We start from the raw sequence: 18,902 nt of genomic DNA, 5'->3' as shown, positions 1-18,902 counted from the left end.
TCCTTCACTTTTTCCTTTTTTTTATTAAGCTCTCAGCAATCACCAGTTAAAACCAATTATTGTTCTGTGTAATTACTTTTCACAGTAATCATCAGAAAGACTCCAATTGTTGAAACTTTTCTCTTTCTATTCTACACCCATTAAGCCAAAACCTTCATTTCCATTTTTTAAAAGTGTTCAAAATGTGCTATTCATTTGTTCCTTTAACCAGGCACAGCGGGGAAGCTCCAAGCAATGGACAAGCATTCATCTTCACAGTTGGTAGGAAAGTTGCCCTGACTACTGTTCCACCAGGAAGGTGCTTGTGAACATTCTGAACTATGCTATATGAAACCCATGCCAAATACTCAAGTTTTAATTCTGTCCTTTCCATTGTAAACAACTTTTGGCTCCATGTATTATTCCTAGTACGTGCATTTCTGTCAAAACATTTATCAATATCAATGTAAGTCTTCCACTGGGAAAGTGGTTAGCAATTTAGCTTTGAACATTGTCATTCACCTGGGACCCGGTTTTAGTCGAGGAGATCAGATGGAAGGAACGTCTTCTCTCACTGCTGCTGTAAGGATCTTATTTAAACACATTGACATGTCTCAGCCCAGCTTCCAACAACTGCAAATCGACTGAAAAAGGTCCACATTTTCTTTCCCATGGGCACTATATTAACAGTCTGACTTAGAAAGGAGATAGGAAAGGCTGGAGTGGGGAAGAGAAGTGTCACCCTGTGCTTTGGGAGTATTCCCTCTGGAGCTGGCACAGAGTGATTTCTGTTCCTAGATCCGTTGATATGTTTTATTAAGCTCTGTCAGCAATCGCCGGTTGAAACCAATTATCGTTCTGTGTAATTATGTTTCAACTTGGTCATCACCAGAAGAAGTCCAATTGTTAAAACTTTTCTCTTTCTATTCTGCATCCATGAAGCCAAACCTTTCAATTCCATCTTCAAATGTATTGTTCACAGTTTGCCTTTTGTTTATTCCTTAAATCAGGTAATTGCAAAACCCGGTGGTTTGACCGAGATAACCCATCAGGAAATGGGGATTATGAGGATCTTGTGAATCTCCGAAAAGAATATCCTGATCAGATCTGCAATAATCCGACTGCCTGTGAAGTGGAGACAACATCAGGAATTCCAGCCTCAAGCTCTGGAGACATCGTTGCTGAGTAAATAATGATTCCGGCTGTCTTATTCCTCACTACCACCTATCCTGACCCCTCCATTGCCTCTGATTTCTCACACTGCTTGTCCAACATCCAGTACTGGATGAGCAGTAATTTCCTCCAATTAAATATTGGGAAGACCGACGACAATAGCTTCAGTCCCCACCACAAACTCCATTCCCTAGCCACTGAATCCATCCTTCTCCCTGGCCACTGTCTGAGGCTGAACCAGACTGATCGCAATCTCGACATCCCATTTGACCCTGAACTGAGCTTCCAATACCATATCCTCTCCATTACCAAGACCACCTACTTCCACCTCCGTAACATTGCCCCTCTCTGCCCCGCCTCAGCTCATCTGCTGCTGAAACCCTCATCCATGCCTTTGTTACCTCTAGACTCGACTATTCCAATGCTCCCCTGGCCGGCCTCCCACCTTGCACCCTCCGTAAACTTGAGCTCATCCAAAACTCTGCTGCCTGTATCCGACCTCACACCAAGTCCCATTCAACCATCGCCCCTGTGTTCGCTGACCTACATTGGCTCCCGGTCCAGCAACGCCTCGATTTTAAAATTCTCATCCTTGTTTCCAAATCCCTCCATGGCCTTGCCCCTCCCAATCTCCATAACTTCCTCCAGCCCTACAACCCTCCGAGATCTCTGCACTCCTCCAATTCTGGCCTCTTGCGCATCCCCTATTTTCTTCACTCCACCGTTGGCAGCCGTGCCTTAAGCTACTCAGGCCCTAAGCTCTGGAATTCCATCCCAAAACCTCTCCGCCTCCTCATCTCTCTCTCTTCGCTGAAGATGCTCCTTAAAAACTAACTCTTTGACCAAGCTTTTGGTCACCTGTCCCAATATCTCCTTATGTGCTCGGTGTCAAATTTTGTTTGGTAATCGTTCCTGTGAAACGCCTTGGGACTTTTTACGTTAAAGGCACGATATCAATGCAAGTTGTTGTTGTACAGTGTCTTTATTTCAAAGGACATGAATTCTTTTAGCTACTACATTATGAAACCCGCCCATTCTGTATTAAACAGGTGCAGCATCTCCTCTGGATTTACTTGTGTGAATAAAGAACAAAAAGATGGGAGCTGTGAAGATTACAGAATACGATTTACCTGCCCTGAATCGTTTTGTAAGTATTGGACATTTGTAAAAGTTGATTTATTGAGTGATACCTTGCACTTTGGAAACAATGGCCCCAATATTTATGGGGAGGCGGGGGGGCAGGACGAAAAGAGCGAAGAACCTGGCAAGGCCGGGGACGCAGAGGTCCTGCTGAGCTTAACGGCAGCACCTCGTTATCATTGTTTTGATCCATTTCCCGCCCGGCCGCAGGCCAACTTTACAGCCTGGCCAGTGATCGAGAGGGAGAACTAACCGCAGGAGGCCGCAGTCGGGGACCCTTGGGGGCAGTCCCTGGCAATCAGGAGGAGGGAAGGCTGGCCATCGCGGCTTTGGTTGGTGGGGGTGGGGGGGTGATGGTCAGCTATCGCAGCTTTGGGGAGGGAGGGAGAAATCTGCCATCGCAGCAGGAAAGAGAGATTGGACTTCGGGGCTGGAGGGAGAGAGAGGCCGCGATCAGCAGGTGGGAGGCCGAAGGCTTCGTTTAGGGGCCAGGGGAGCAAGCCTGCTTCTCCTGGCCCACAAGGAGTGCTGAGAAAGACACTTACCCTGTGGAACCGGCAGCTCCCGTCTCCCTTTCACTGCAGGGTTTCCCGACCTCTGCAGCTGTGAATTTTAAATTGGGCTCCCAATTGCACTGTGGGAGCCCGATTAAATATGTTAATGAAGTGTCCCGCCTTTCCACGATGGGGGACTCGGATATCCGCTGACTTAAAAAAGCGTGCGTGACATGTTGGGGACGCATTCCCCATATTTAAGTCTTTACCCCAGCCCAGACCCTCATCTGCCTGTTCTATGGGGATTAATATCGAGGACAATTGCTCTGCAGTCAGTGATGTAGTTTTGCGGTATGTTTCAATAAAACAATGATTTCAGTCTGTTGTTAGAACTAAACGGTGTTATTGCAGTGTTACACACCGAGAACATTCTAGGGGTACGGTGCACTGAATACTTAGCAAATGCATCACCGAGCGGTAGGAACGTAACACCCAGAGGGCCTAATCATGGCCATGTCATTGCAGGAGGTGGAGAACACAGGCCAAACACTTGCCTTCAGGGATGATAGTTGACTTGCCCCAGTGTACCATTAAAGGCCTTGTGAACATTTAAAAATGAGATTATGTAAAAGTCGTGTCTAATCTTCAGGTTCAAGCCAGATCTCTGTTAAACCAATTTTGTACTTTTGATGCTCTGCAAAGTTTTCCATTCTATGCTTTTACACCTCGTATTACTTGTTTGTGGAATCCCATTTTCCATTCTTAATATATTTATTTCAAAAGGCCAATATATCATTCCTGAGGTGCGGCGCCCAGAACTGAATGCAATACTCCAGATGGGGTCTGCCCAAGGCTCTGTACAGCTGAAGCATAACTTCCTCCCCATTGGATTCCAGACCCCTTGAGATAAAGACCAACATTCCATTAGCCTTTTTGATTACTCTTTATACCTGTGCACTAGCTTTTCGTGATTTGTGTACCTGGACACCCAAATCCCTTTGCTCTTCCAGTTTCTGGTCTCTTGCTGTTAAAAAAAAATCCAATTCGTCTTTCTTACATCCAAAATGGATTACCTCACACTTCCTCACATTAAACTCCATCTTTCAATGATTTGCCCACTCAATTAATCTGTCTATCTCCCTTTGTAACTTCCTGCTCCCATCTACACAACTTACTGTTTCTCCTAACTTGGTGTCACGGCAAACATGATATAGTACTCTCTATTCCTTCATCCAAGTTATTAATATAAATGGTGAAAAGCTGTAGCTCCAGTACAGATCCCTGGGGAACATTAGTTCTCACATTCTGCCAATCAGAGTACATTTCTTTTCTTCCTACTCTCTGCCTCCTACCTCCCAGCAATAATCAACCCATCTCACAAGGTTACCTCCAATTCCATGTGCTCTCATTTCTCCTATTAATATCTTGTGCGGAACCTTATCAAATGCATTCTGGAAGTCCATATAGACAACATCCATGGACAATCCCCTGTCCACCTTGTTCGTGACCTCCTCAAAACATTTAACTAGTTTAATCAGTTTCCTAGAAGTAAAGGGAATTAGGTTAGGATCAGATCCTGATCTTATTGAATGGCGGAGCAGGCTCGAGGGGCCGATTGGCCTACTCCTGCTCCTATTTCTTATGTTCTTATGTTCTTAATCAGACATAACCTACCATTCACAAATCGATGCTGACTCTCTTTGATCAGCTCATACTTGTTCAGATGCTCAGTCACTCACTCCCTGATGATAGATTCCATTAACTTCCCAACAACTGACATTAAACTGAAAGATCTGTACTTCCCTGGTTTCTCCTTCCCTCCTTTTTTAAATATGGAGTGACATTTGGAATTTTCCAATCCAAGGTCACAATTCCCAACTTTACAGTGCTTTGGAAAAAGACGCACCTCCTTATTCTTTTAATACCCTAGGATGGAAAGTATCAGATCCTGGAGATTTATCTACCCTAACTCCCATTATTTACTCCATTATCATTTTTTAAACTTATAGCCACTAAGTTCCTCACAGACTTATTTTTAGGTTCCATTGAACCTCTGGTCTTTTGTCCACTTCCTCTACTTTAAAAACTGATACAAAGTATTCATTTAACAATTCTGCCATTTTGCTATTATCCATTATAGTCTCAGTTCTGCTGTAAGGCCCCTAATTGAAAGAGATTGATCAGTCTCCGTCTATTTTTCAGCAGCTGCAAATTCATAGAATTACATAGAATCTTGCAATACAGAAACAGGCCAATCAGCCCAAGAGCTCTATGCTGATGCTTATGCTCCACATGAGTCTCTTCCCATCTTACTTCATCTCACCATATCAACATATCCTTCTATTCCTTTCTCCCTCATGTACTTATCTAGCTTCCCCTGAAATGCAATTATGCTATTCACTTCAGCCACTCCATGTGGTAGCAAGTTCCAAATTCTCATCACTCTCTGAGTGAACAAGTTTCTCCTGAATTCCTTATTGGATTTATTAGTGACTATCTTGTATTCATGGCCCCTAGTTTTGGACTCCACCATAAGTGGCAACATCTTCTCTACGGCTACCCTGTCAAAACCCTTCTTAATTTTAAAGACATCTATCAGGTCACCTCTCAGACTTCTCTTTTCTAGCGACAAGAACCCCACCCTTTCCTGGTAATTGTACCCACTTAGTTCTGGTAACATTCTTGTAAATCTTTTTTGCACTTTCTCCAGTGCTTCTATATCCTTTTTGTAATATTGTACTCTAAGTGTGGTCTAACCAAGGTTCTGTATAAGTTTAACATAACTGATCAAAACCATTTTCTCCCGACTTTACATTTCTTGCATTTCTGTCAAAACATTTATCAATATCACTGGGAAAGTGGTTAGCAATTTAGCTTTAAACATTGTCATTCACCTGGGACCTGGTTTTAGTCGAGGAGATCAGATGGAAGGAACGTCTTCTCTCACTGCTGCTGTAAGGATCTTATTTGAAACACATTGACATGTCTCAGCCCAGCTTCCAGCAACTGCAAATCGACTGAAAAAGATCCACATTTTGTTTCCCATGGGCACTATATTAACAGTCTGACTTAGAAAGGAGATAGGAAAGGCTGGAGTGGGGAAGAGAAGTGTCACCCAGTGTTTTGGGAGTATTCCCTTTGGAGCTGGCACAGAGTGATTTCTGTTCCTAGATCCGTTGATATGTTTTATTAAGCTCTGTCAGCAATCGCCAGTTGAAACCAATTATCGTTCTGTGTAATTATGTTTCAACTTGGTCATCACCAGAAGAAGTCCAATTGTTAAAACTTTTCTCTTTCTATTCTGCATCCATTAAGCCAAACCTTTCAATTCCATCTTCAAATGTATTGTTCACAGTTTGCCTTTTGTTTATTCCTTAAATCAGGTAATTGCAAAACCCGGTGGTTTGATCGTGATAACCCATCAGGATTTGGAGATTATGAGGATCTTGTGAATCTCCGAAAAGAATATCCTGATCAGATCTGCAATAATCCGACTGCCTGTGAAGTGGAGACAACATCAGGAATTCCAGCCTCAAGCTCTGGAGACATCGTTGCTGAGTATTTAATGATTACTTCTGTCTTATTTCTCACTACTACCTATCCTGACCCCTCCATTGCCTCTGATTTCTCACACTGCTTGTCCGACATCCAGTATTGGATGAACAGTAATTTCCTCCAATTAAATATCGGGAAGACCAACGACATTGTCTCCATTCCCTTGCAACCGATTCCATCCCTTACTGGCCACTGTCTGAGGCTGAATGAGACCATTCGCAACCTTGACGTCCTATTTAACCCTGAACTGAGCTTCTGACACCATATCCGCTCCATCACCAAGACCACCTACTTCCACCTCCATAACATAACCCCTCTCTGCCCCTGCCTCAGCTCATCTGCTGCTGAAACCCTCATCCATGCCTTTGTTACCTCTAGACTTGACAATTCCAATGCTCTCCTGGCCAGCCTCCCACCTTGCATCATCCGTCAACTTGAGCTCATCCAAAACTCTGCTGCCCGTATCCTAACTCGCACCAGGTCCCGCTCACCCATCACCCTTGTGCTCGCTGACCTACAATGCTCCCCAGTCCAGCAATGCCTCGATTTAAAAATTCTCATCCTTGTTTTCAAATCCCTCCATGGCCTCGCCTCTCCCTATCTCTGTAACCTTCGCCAGCCCTACAACCCTCTGAAATCTCTGCACTCCTCCAATTCTTGCCTCCAGCACATGCCCTATTTTCTTCGCTCCACCAAAGATGGCCGTGCCTTCAGCTGTCTAGGCCCTGAGCTCCGGAATTCCCTCCCTAAACCTCTCCGCCTCTCTCTCTTCGTTGAAGACGCTCCTTAAAAGCTAACTCTTCCTAATATCTCCTAATCAGGCTCAGTGTCAAATTATGTTTGATAATCGTTTCTATGAGGCGCCTTGGGAAGTTTTACTATGTTAAAGGCGCGATATTAATGAAAGTTGTTGTTGTATTGTGCCTTTATTTCAAAGAATATAAATTGTTTCAGCAACTACATTATTACACCCTCCCATTTTGTATTAAATAGATGCAGCATTTCTTCTGGATTTACTTGTGTGAACAAAGAACAAAAAGATGGGAGCTGTGAAGATTACAGAATACGATTTACCTGCCCTGAATCGTTTTGTAAGTATTGGACATTTATACAATTTGATTTACTGAGTGTTACCTTCCACTTTGGAAACAATGGGGGTTAAATTTGTTAACCCCCAAAAACAGGCGCTAGGATTGCGGTACGTGATTAACCCACGCCCGGCCGTTGAGATGCAGATTGGAGCATGTAATATTTGTGCTGCCTGGTGATTTCAGTGATTGCTGCGTGCAGCCAGTGTTACCTACTCGTTGAATGGCTGCATGCACCAGTAGGGGGCCCAGATATCAGGAGGGGCTAGCACCACTTAAATGCAGCCTGCACCTCTTAAAGGCTGCAGGAAGTGGTAGAAGTCAATTGTGAAATGAATTTGTGCTGCAATATAGTGAAGCATGGTGATGATGGAATTTTTAATGGGCAACAACTTGGCTGCTCAAAGTTTGCGGGACTGTTATATTTTGAAAATATAACTTAAGAGTCTGAATGGAGATCAGAAATCACACACATAAAACACAGATGCGGGTCCCATCCTTATGTTTTAAAACAGTTGATTTATTCTAAAACATTTAATAAAAATTGCCAACAACTACATCTCACATCCTCCAATCTACACGTCAGACCGCACTAATCTGCCGATCTGAGTTTGTACCAGGCCTGCGAGAGTGCGTGCACCAAGGTTCTCTGATGATGCGCTAGAGGTCTTGGTGCAAGAGGTGGACAGAAGGAGGGGCAAGAACCAATGCCAGGTTCATAGCACCACGAACATGGATGCAGTGCAGGAAGAAGTTCAATGTTTTGACACGAGTGGTCAAGATTTGTGAGTTCAACTGTCAAGTGGCATCTCCTACCAACTGCACCATTAGCCACATCCACTGTTACATGCACGACACCCCCCATCAATTACATACCAACAAACTCTTTCAATCAGTACTCAACTCTTCCAGTCAGATGCTTCCTCTCACCCTCACACATTACTACTGTTGCAAGCCACACACCCACAACTCACAGGTCACACGCACTGGCAGCTATTCAACTATGACAGCCACATCACTCAAACATCTTGCAGGACGCTCACCGACACACGTCCCGCTTTCTTGCAGAAGGTGGTGTATAACAGGAGGCAGCAAGTGGCACTGGCTGTATGGAACATGAACTTGCTGTCCTCTCTCAGGATGACAGCATTCCTGTCCCACCCCTACCACTCCGCCAGTGCCCTTGCTGTTGCCTGTTAGCCAGCCCAGTCCCTATAGACTATTGAAACTTTATTATCAGAACATAAGAACATAGGAAGATAGGAACAGGAGTAGGCCATTTAGCCCCTCGAGCCTGTTCCACTATTCAATGAAATCGTGGCTGATCTGTGACCTAACTCCCTTAGTTCCATATCCCTTAATACCTTTGGTTTACAAAAATCTATCTCAGGCTTAAAATTACCAATTAAGCTAGAATCAACTGACGTTTGTGGAAGAGAGTTCCAAACTTTTACCACCCTTTGCATGTAGAAGTGTTACCTAACATCACTCCTGAAAGTCCTGGCTGTAATTTTTACACTATGTCCCCTAGTCCTGGTATTCAAGTATAGGAGACCTCCAAAAACAGGTACAAATGCATCACCATCCAGAAACAATAATCCAGCAACTAACTTATAACTCCTGCATGAACCCTTTAAATAGCGCTGGTGGGGGTCCTCAATGCCATTTAAGACCTGTGTGAGGTTAAGACCATGTGTTGGCTGGAGCGTGAAGTTCCAATATAGCAGTGGTCCCTTTAAATCAATGTTGCACATTGATTTATGTCATAATCTCCCTACTTTGCACGCTGCTGGTGTTCGTTAGGTGCACGTGCGCACGATGCGCTGCAAGTGTCCCCCCATTTCTTGGAAGCCATGTTCAGGGCTTAGGAGTCCACGTATCACCTACACAACGGGCACTATGCGGCCCAATTTAGCCCCCTATGGCCCTGATATTTATGGGGAGGCGGGGAGGGTGTGGGATAGGCCAAAAATGGCTGAAGAACCCGGCGAGGCCAGGGATGCGGAAGTCCTGCCGAGCTTAATGGCAACTCATTATCGTTGCTTTGACCCATTTCCTGCCTGGCCGCCAGCCAACTTTACAGCCTGGCCGGTGGCCAAGAGGGAAAACTAATGGCAGGATGCCGCAGCCGGAGACCCTTGGGGGCAGTGCCCGGCAATCGGGAGGGGGGAAGGTCGTTGATCGTAAATGGGGGGGGGGGCGGTAAAAGTCGACCGTCACGGCTTGGGGTGGGGGAAAAAGACATTGGCCTTGGAAGATTGGGGAGTTGAAGGTCGGCCATTGCAGTAGGAGGGAGAGATTGGACTTCAGAGCTGGAGGGACAGAGAGGCCATCAGGGCTGGAGGTGGGGGGGGGGCGGTGGGGAGAGATCGTCCATCTTTCAAAATTCTCTAGATTCTAGAACGGTCCCAGTGGATTGGAAGTAACAAATGTAACCCCGCTATTCAAGAAAGGAGGGAGAGAGAAAACAGGGAACTACAGCCCAGTTAGCCTGACATCAGTTGTCGGGAAAATGTTGGAATCCATTATTAAGGAAGTGGTAACAGGGCAGTTGGAACATCATAATATGATTAGGCAGAGTCAACATGGTTTTATGAAAAGGAAATCGTGTTTGACAAATTTATTACAGTTTTTTGAGGCTGTAACTAGCAGGGTAGTTAAAGGGTGTAGTATATTTGGATTTCCAAAAGGCATTCGATGTTGTGCCACATTAAAGGGTGTTACACAAGATCGTTGGGGGTAACATATTAGCATGGATAGAGGATTGGTTAACGGACAGAAAACAGAGAGTAGGGATAAACGGGTCATTTTCAGGTTGGCAGGCTGTAACTAGTGGAGTGCCGCAAGGATCGGTGCTTGGGCCTCAGCTATTTACAATCTATATTAATGACTTAGATGAAGGGACCAAGTGCAATGTATCCAAGTTTGCTGACGATACAAAGCTAGGTGGGAAAGTAAGCTGTGAGGAGGACGCAGAGAGTCTGCAAAAGGATATAGACAGGTTAAGTGTGTGGGCAAGAAGGTGGCAGATGGAGTATAATGTGGGGAAATGTGAGGTTATTCACTTTGGTAGGAAGAATAGAAAAACAGAATATTTTTTAAATGGTGAGAAACTATTAAATGTTGGTGTTCAGAGACACTTGGGTGTCCTCGTACAAGAAACACAGAAAGTTACCATGCAGGTACAGCAAGCAATTTGGAAGCCAAATGGAATGTTGGCCTTTATTGTAAGGGGGTTGGAGTACAAGAGTAGGGAAGTCTTACTACAATTGTACAGGGCTTTGGTGAGACCATACCTGGAGTACTGTGTACAGTTTTGGTCTCCTTAACTAAGGAAGGATATACTTGCCTTCGAGGCGGTCCAATGAAGGTTAACTAGATTGATTCCTGGCTTGAGAGGGTTGTCCTATGATGAGAGATTGAGTAAAATGGGCCTATATTCTTTGGAGTTTAGAAGAATGAGAGGTGATCTCATTGAAACATTGATTCTGAGGGGGCTTGACAGGGTAGATGCTGAGAGGTTGTTTCCCCTGGCTGGAGATTCTAGAACTAGGGGGCATAGTCTCAGGATAAGGGGTCGGCCATTTAAGACTGAGATGAGGAGGAATTTCTTCACTCAGAAGGTTGTGAATCTTTGGAATTCTCTACCCCAAAGGGCTGTGGATGCTGAGTTGTTGAGTATATTCAAGGCTGAGATAGATAGATTTTTGGACTTTAGGAGAATCAAGGGATATGGGGATTGGGCAGGAAAGTGGAGTTGAGGTCGAAGATCAGCCAGGATCTTATTGAATGGTGGAGCAGGCTCGAGAGGCCGTATGGCCTACTCCTGCTCCTATTTCTTATGTTCTTATGTAAGTTACTATTGAATCTGCTTCTACCACCCTTTCAGGCAGTACAATCCAGATCATTAAAACTTGCTGCATAAAAAAATGTTGCCTCATGTCGCCTCTGGCTCTTTTGCTGATCACCTTAAATCTGTGTCCTCTGGTTACCGACCCTTCCGCCACTGGAACCAATTTGTACTTATTTACTCTGTCAAAACCGTTCATGATTGTGAACACTTCTATCAAATGTCCTCTTAACCTTCTCTGTTCTTGGGAGAACAACCCCAGCTTCTCCAATCCCTCCACATAACTGAAGTCCCACATCCCTGGTACCATTCTAGTAAATCTCTTTTGCACCCTCTTTATTGCAAAGGGGTTGGAGTACAAGAGTAAGGAATTCTTACTACAATTGTACAGCGCTTTGGTGAGACCTCATCTGTAGTACTGCGTACTGTTTTGGTTTCCTTATCTAAGGAAGGATATACTTGCCTCAGAGGCGGTGCAACAAAGGTTAGCTAGATTTATTTCTGGGATGAGAGGGTTGTCCTATGAGGAGAAGTTGAGTAGAATGGGTCTATACTTTCTGGAGTTTAGAAGAAAGAGAGGTGATCTCATTGAAAAAAATAAGATTCTGAGGGGGCTTGACAGGGTAGATGCTCAGAGGTTGTTTCCCCTGGCTAGAAAGTCTAGAACTAGGGGGCATAGTCTCAGGATAAGGGGTTGGCCATTTAAGACTGAGATGATGAGGAATTCCTTCACTCAGAGGACTATGAATCTTTGGAATTCTATACCACAAAGGGCTGTGGATGCTGAGTCATTGAGTATACTCAAGGCTGAGATAGATAGATTTTTGGACTCTAGGGGAATCAAGGGATATGGGGATCGGGCAGGAAAGTGGAGCTGAGATCGAAGATCAGCCATGATCTGATTGAATGGCAGAGTAGGCTCGAGGGGCCGTATGGCCTATTTCTTATGTTTCTAACCATTCTCTGGGGAAAGAAGTTTCTCCTGAGTTCCCTATTGGATTTATTAGTGATTTTCTTATATTTATGGTCCCTAGTTCTGGTCCCCCCCCCCCCCCGACAAGTGGAAACATCTTCTCTACGTCTACCCTACCAGACCCTTTCATAATCTTAAAGACCTCTATCACCCCACAGTCTTTTTTCTAGAGAAGAGATTCCCAGCCTGTTCAATCTTTCCTGATAGGTATAACCTCTCAGTTCTGGTATCATCCTAGTAAATCTTTTTTGCACCTTCTCCAGTGCCTCTATATCCTTTTTATAATATGGAGACCAGAACTGTTCACAGTACTCCAAGTGTGGTCTAATCAACGTTCTATACAAGCTTAACATAACTTCTCTGCTTTTCAATTCTATCCATCTAAAAAGAACCCCCTTTAGACTCTGATTATCCAAGTAGTATGTGGCCCCCTTATCCTTCCTACCATAATGTAACATCTCACACTTATCTATATTGAAATTCATTTGTCAAATACACGCCCATTCTGCAAGTTTATTAATGTCTTTCTGTATTTTGTCGCAGTCCTCTTCGGTATTAACTATACCTCCAATTTGTTGTCGTGCGCAAATTTTGAAATTGTACTTCTGACTCCCGAGTCCAAATTGTTTATGTAAATGGTGAACAACAGCGGTCCCAGCACTGATCCCTGTGGAACACCACTTCCCACCTTTTGCCAGTCTGAGTAACTACCTTAACCCCTACTCTCTCTTTTCTGTTTTGTAGCCAGCTTGCTATCCATTATGCTACTTGTCCCCTGACTCCACATACTGTGACCTTAGTCATGAATCCATTTGCAATACCTTATCGAAGGCCTTTTGAAAATCCAAATATATTACATCTACTGCATTACCCTTGTCTACTCTTTCTGTTACTTCTTCAAAGAATTCAATAAGGTTGGTCAAGCATAACCTTCCCTTTTGAAATCTGTGCTGACTATTATGTTTTTGGTTTCTATATGTTTTCTATTACGTCTTTAAGTAAGGATTCCATTATCTTGCCTACCATTGACGTTAAGCTAAGTGGTCTATAGTTCCCTGGACTGGTTCTATCTCCCTTTTTAAATATGGGAATCACATTAGCTGTCCGCCAGTCCTCTGGCACTATTCCCTTTTCGAATAAATTTTAATGTATGTATAATAGTGCCTCTGCTATCTCTTCCCTAACTTCTTTTAATATGTGCGGATGCAATCCATCCGGACCAGGGGTTTTATCCTCTCTAAGTTTGATTAGTTTATCAACTATCTCCCACCTTTCTATCTTAAATGTCTTTATATCTTTTTAGACCTCTTCTTCTAATGTCATGCCCACCGTGTTAGTCACCGTGTTCCCCTATGCTTACTTCCCTTATCTGTTCTGGCTCATTTCCCATTACTAGATCCAGCAGTGCTTCTTCTCTTGTTGGTCTTTTCACATACTGGGTAAGAGAGGAATCCTGCACACATTGTAAAAACTCCACTCCCTGTACCCCTTTACCTACCTCTTCTTACCAGTTCATTTGGGGATAGTTAAAATCTCCCATGATTATTATTCTATGCCCATTTCTCATTTTACATATTTGCTCAAATAGTTCTTCCTCCACCTCCTTTCCGCTATTAGGTGTTCCATTAGCGGGATCGATCCCTTCTTATCTTTTATTTCAATCCATATGGATTCTGTTTCTATCCTTCTGTTAGTTATGTCCCTTTTTTCTACTGCTCTTATGTTATCTCTAATTAGTACAGCTACTCTACCCCCTATCCTTGCTGATTATGTTAAATCATGCAAAATTTAGTTGCCAGTCATGTTCTTTATGTAGCCATGTTTTGGTTATTTCTATTACATCTGGTTCCTCACTACAGATTATTGCCTCCAGTTCCCGTGTTTTATTTTGGATGCTGTGTACATTGCTGGACAGGCAGTTTAATGCATCTTTGATAGTTGTTTCTTTTTCTTTATTTTTAGGAGTTCTTTTATACTTCTGTTTTATAACTGTATTTGTTCCTTGACCGTTTATGTTATCTTTATTCCTTACTCTGGTCTGATGTTTACTCTCATCTCCTGTTTCTTTTATCTTTAGGCTTTTGTTATTGCTACCAGTTACCTCCCCCCATCTTTCTAGTTTAAAGCCTCAAGCACTGTCCTATTTATTTTTTTCGCCAGGACTCTGGTCCCATTCCGGGTTCAGGTGGAGCCCATCCCAGCGGTACAGCTCCTTCCTATCCCAGTACTGGTGCCAGTGTCCCATGAAATGGAACCCCTCCTTCCCACAGCACTCTTTCAGCCACGCATTCACCTTTCTAATCTGGCTATCCCTGTGCCAATTAGCACCTGGCTTGGGTAGTAAGCCTGAGATTACCACTTGTTAGGTCCTGCTTTTTAATTCAGTTCCTAGCTTCTGATATTCCCTTAGCAGGACCTTCTCCTTGTTTTTCCTTATGTCATTGGTGCGGACATGGACCATGACAACTGGATCCACCCCCTCCCTTTCCAAGTTCCACTCCAGTTGCTCCGAGATGTCTTTTACCCTTGCACCAGGTAGATAACACACCCTCCTGGACTCTAGGTCATGATTGCATTGGATTATAGAATCCCCTAAGACGCAGTGAGTTGTTATGATTTGTAAGGAATCTTACAACACCAGGTTATAGTCCAACAGTTTTATTTGAAAATCACAAGCTTTCGGAGCTTACCTCCTTCGTCAGGTGAGTGAGTGAAAGGTTCTCAAATCGCATTGCATATATTGGGCTGGGAGACGATCACACCAATCAAAGGTGTCGTTGGTGTTCAGACAGGTTAGCCACGGCAACCTCTGCAAGACATGCCAGATCATCGACACAGATACCACCATCACACGAGAGGACACCACCCACCAGGTACATGGTTCATACTCCTGTGACTCGGCCAACGTTGTCTACCTCATACGTTGCAGGAAAGGATGCCCCGGAGCATGGTACATTGGTGAGACCATGCAGACACTGCGACAACGGATGAACGGACAATGCGCAACAATCGCCAGACAGGAGGGTTCCCTCCCAGTCGGGGAACACTTTAGCTCCCTTCTCCCTTTCACTGCAGGGTTTCCCGACCTCTGCAGCAGTGAATTTTAAATCGGGCTCCTAATTGCACTGTCCCTCCTCTCCACGATGGGACACTCGGATGCCCCATTATCCACTGCCATAGAAAGGGCGGTGGGCATATACGCGACATGCTGGGGATGCATTCCCCATATTTAAGTTTTCAACCCCCTCCCCTGACCCTCTCCTGCCAGTCGTGGGAGGGGGGGGGGGCTTTAATATCGAGGCCCATGGTTCAAGGTGGACCTTTTTTAAAAAGATACTCAATTGGTGAATCTCGCATCAATGCACTCTGAGATGTTGGATATTCAGGACACAAAGCAGTCCAAAAATATAGAAAATGAGCTACACAGAGTATATGGTCGTCAGGCTTGAGCAAACAACCTGAAATAATAATCAAGAACCATCCAGCATGTGCAGAGCAGAGAATAAACTTAGCTGAATCTATGATTCCTCCTGTTCTGCCAGAGCTTCAGTGGCAGAAGGCCAGAACAGACTTATGTGAATTGAAAGGAGCTACCTATCTACTGACTGTAGAGCACTTCTCACCTTATATAGAAATTACTCTGTTAACTAAAGCTATACCATGGTAACTTTGACAAAAATTATGCATTTTCATCTATCATGTATTATCACAGCACATATAAGGTTAAAATTAGTTTAAGGGGCAGGCTTGACGGACCAGCTTGTCTTTTCCTACACATCAATTTTGTATGTTTGTGTATGAAGCGTAGTTTAAGAAGGCTTTGATATGTAAGTCAAAACAGAAAAAGCTGGAAACGCATAGCAGGCCAACCAGAACCTTTGGAGAGGACAGGCAGTCTAAGTTTTAGGTGCATACCCCTCTTTAAAACTGAAAAATAAGAGACAGATAGGCATGTTAATATGATGAGAAAAAGGAGTTACAGATATATAAAAAAAACAAACAGGGACATCTGTTCATGGCACCCATTGTTGCTATGGTGGCGGGGCTGGGGGTTAGTTGCACTTTAAAATCTGTGCATTAGAATGATGTGCAATCTATTGCTCTTCAATTGATGTGACTAATGTTGCTGAGTGGCTTTGGTTGCCTGCTATTCATTGAAGTAGCAAGCTTATTGAGCTTGACAAATATTAACACTTGTGATGTATTTGTATATTTGTTACATTTAATGTAAGATGTTTGACCTGCACAGGGTCCACCTGGCAATGTGACACCAATCTTCAGATCCCCCTGAATGGATGCCCTGGCGAAGGCTGGAGAGCTCACCAAAGTTATGTAAATGGTTCTGAGGCCAGAAAATCAATGGGATCAGGGTTGCATCTTTGTGGTGGGCAGATGTCCTACCATTCCGAAAGATATACCCCTATTCTGGAAAATCTAAGCAGACGTCTTCCCTTTTCTTATAATTAGTCTCTTCTCCCATCACACAATTCAACTTTGTCCCTTATTACCCACACAGCATTACCAATTAACTACCTGTTCAAATCTATTATTACTTTACGTAATTTCTCTTCAATTAGGTCACCACCAGAAAGAGTCCAATTATTATTATTTTTTCGATTCTATTCTGCACCCAACAAAGACCCTTCAATTCCATCTTTTAATGTGTTGCTTACAGTGTACTTTTTCTTTGTTCCATTAACCAGGCAATAAGAAAACTCAATGGTTTGATCGCGATAACCCATCAGGGAATGGGGATTATGAAGATCTTGTGAATCTTCGGAAAGAATATCCTGGTCAGATCTGCAGTGATCCGATTGCCTGTGAAGTACAGACGGTATCTGGGAAGCCAGCCTCAAGCACTAATGACGTCATTTCTGAGTAAATAACTATACCTGTCATCGTATTTTGATATTGTGACTTCATTTCAAACAGTATGAATTGTTTTACCAACTACATTATCACACCCTCCCATTTTGCATTAATAGGTGCAGCACTTTGACGGGATTTGCTTGTGTGAATGCAGATCAAGAATTTAGGATCTGCGAAGATTACAAAATACGGTTTACCTGCCCTTAATCTTTTTGTAAGTATTGGACATTTGTGAAAGTTCATAGTAGTATCATAAGAAGGAGGTCATTCGGCCCATCATGACTGTGCTGGCTCTTTGAAAGAGCCATCCAATTAGTCCAATTCCCCTGCTCTTTCCCCATAGCCCTGTAAATTTTTTCCCTTCAAGTATTTATCCAATTCCCTTTTGAGAGTTATTATTGAATCTCCTTCCACCACCTTTTCAGGCAGTGCATTCCAGATCATATCAATTCTCTGCGTAAAAAAATGTTTCCTCATGTCGCCTCTGGTTCTATTGCTTTCACCTTAAATCTGGGTGGAGGATTGGTTATCAAACAGGAAGCAGAGAGTTGGGATAAATGGTTCATTTTCGGACTGGCAACCAGTAACCAGTGGTGTTCCACAGGGGTCGGTGCTGGGTCCCCAACTCTTTACAATCTATATTAACGATTTGGAGGAGGGGACCGAGTGCAACATATCAAAATTTGCAGATGATACAAAGATGGGAGGGAAAGTAGAGAGTGAGGAGGACATAAAAAACCTGCAAGGGGATATAGACAGGCTGGGTGAGTGGGCGGAGATTTGGCAGATGCAATATAATATTTGAAAATGTGAGGTTATGCACTTTGGCAGGAAAAATCAGAGAGCAAGTTATTTTCTTAATGGCGAGAGACTGGAAAGTACTGCAGTACAAAGGGATCTGGGGGTCCTAGTGCAAGAAAATCAAAAAGTTGGTATGCAGGTGCAGCAGGTGATCAAGAAAGCCAACGGAATGTTGGCTTTTATTGCTAGGGGGATAGAATATAAAAACAAGGAGGTATTGCTGCAGTTATATAAGGTATTGGTGAGACCGCACCTGGAATACTGCATACAGTTTTGGTCTCCATACTTAAGAAAAGACATACTTGCTCTCGAGGCAGTACAAAGAAGGTTCACTCGGTTAATCCCGGGGATGAGGGGGCGGACATATGAGGAGAGGTTGAGTAGATTGGGACTCTACTCATTGGAGTTCAGAAGAATGAGAGGCGATCTTATTGAAACATATAAGATTGTGAAGGGTCTTGATCGGGTGGATGCAGTAAGGATGTTCCCAAAGATGGGTGAAACTAGAACTAGGGGGCATAATCTTAGAATAAGGGGCTGCTCTTTCAAAACTGAGATGAGGAGAAACTTCTTCACTCAGAGGGTGGTCGGTCTGTGGAATTTGCTGCCCCAGGAAGCTGTGGAAGCTACATCATTAGATAAATTTAAAACAGAAATAGACAGTTTCCTAGAAGTAAAGGGAATTAGGGGTTATGGGGAGCGGGCAGGAAATTGGACATGAAGCTGAGTTCGGATCGGTCAATGCCCTGTGGGTGGCGGAGAGGGCCCAGGGGCTATGTGGCCGGGTCCTGCTCTGACTTCTTGTGTTCTTTAGATTTGTGGTTGGGATCAGATCAGCCATGATCTTATTGAATGGCGGAGCAGGCTCGAGGGGCCGATTGGCCTACTCCTGCTCCAATTTCTTATGTTCTTATGTTCTTATGTTCTATGTCCTCTGGTTACCAACCCTTCTGCAAAAACCGTTTATAATTTTGAAACCT

General features: G+C 43.7%; 1 protein-coding gene across 2 annotated transcripts in view; it reads left to right on the top strand.

Annotated features, from left to right (window-relative positions):
- si:dkey-205h13.2 (mucin-5AC) overlaps positions 1-18,902 on the top strand; it is an 80,323-nt gene that overhangs the window by 45,181 nt on the left and 16,240 nt on the right. The window contains exons 14-19 of one of the 2 annotated variants that reach the window (XM_067970126.1): positions 990-1,164; positions 2,202-2,299; positions 6,170-6,344; positions 7,335-7,432; positions 16,956-17,130; positions 17,238-17,335. In XM_067970126.1, coding sequence (XP_067826227.1) covers positions 990-1,164; positions 2,202-2,299; positions 6,170-6,344; positions 7,335-7,432; positions 16,956-17,130; positions 17,238-17,328 — 812 coding nt within the window. In that variant the 3' untranslated portion in view covers positions 17,329-17,335. The remainder of the gene's footprint in view (positions 1-989; positions 1,165-2,201; positions 2,300-6,169; positions 6,345-7,334; positions 7,433-16,955; positions 17,131-17,237; positions 17,336-18,902) is intronic. The other variant, XM_067970127.1, reaches the window with a different exon arrangement.

The sequence above is a fragment of the Heptranchias perlo genome, chromosome 32 (assembly GCF_035084215.1).
Source record: "Heptranchias perlo isolate sHepPer1 chromosome 32, sHepPer1.hap1, whole genome shotgun sequence".
Classification (NCBI taxonomy): domain Eukaryota; kingdom Metazoa; phylum Chordata; class Chondrichthyes; order Hexanchiformes; family Hexanchidae; genus Heptranchias; species Heptranchias perlo.
This window is presented reverse-complemented; position numbering and strand designations above follow the sequence as displayed.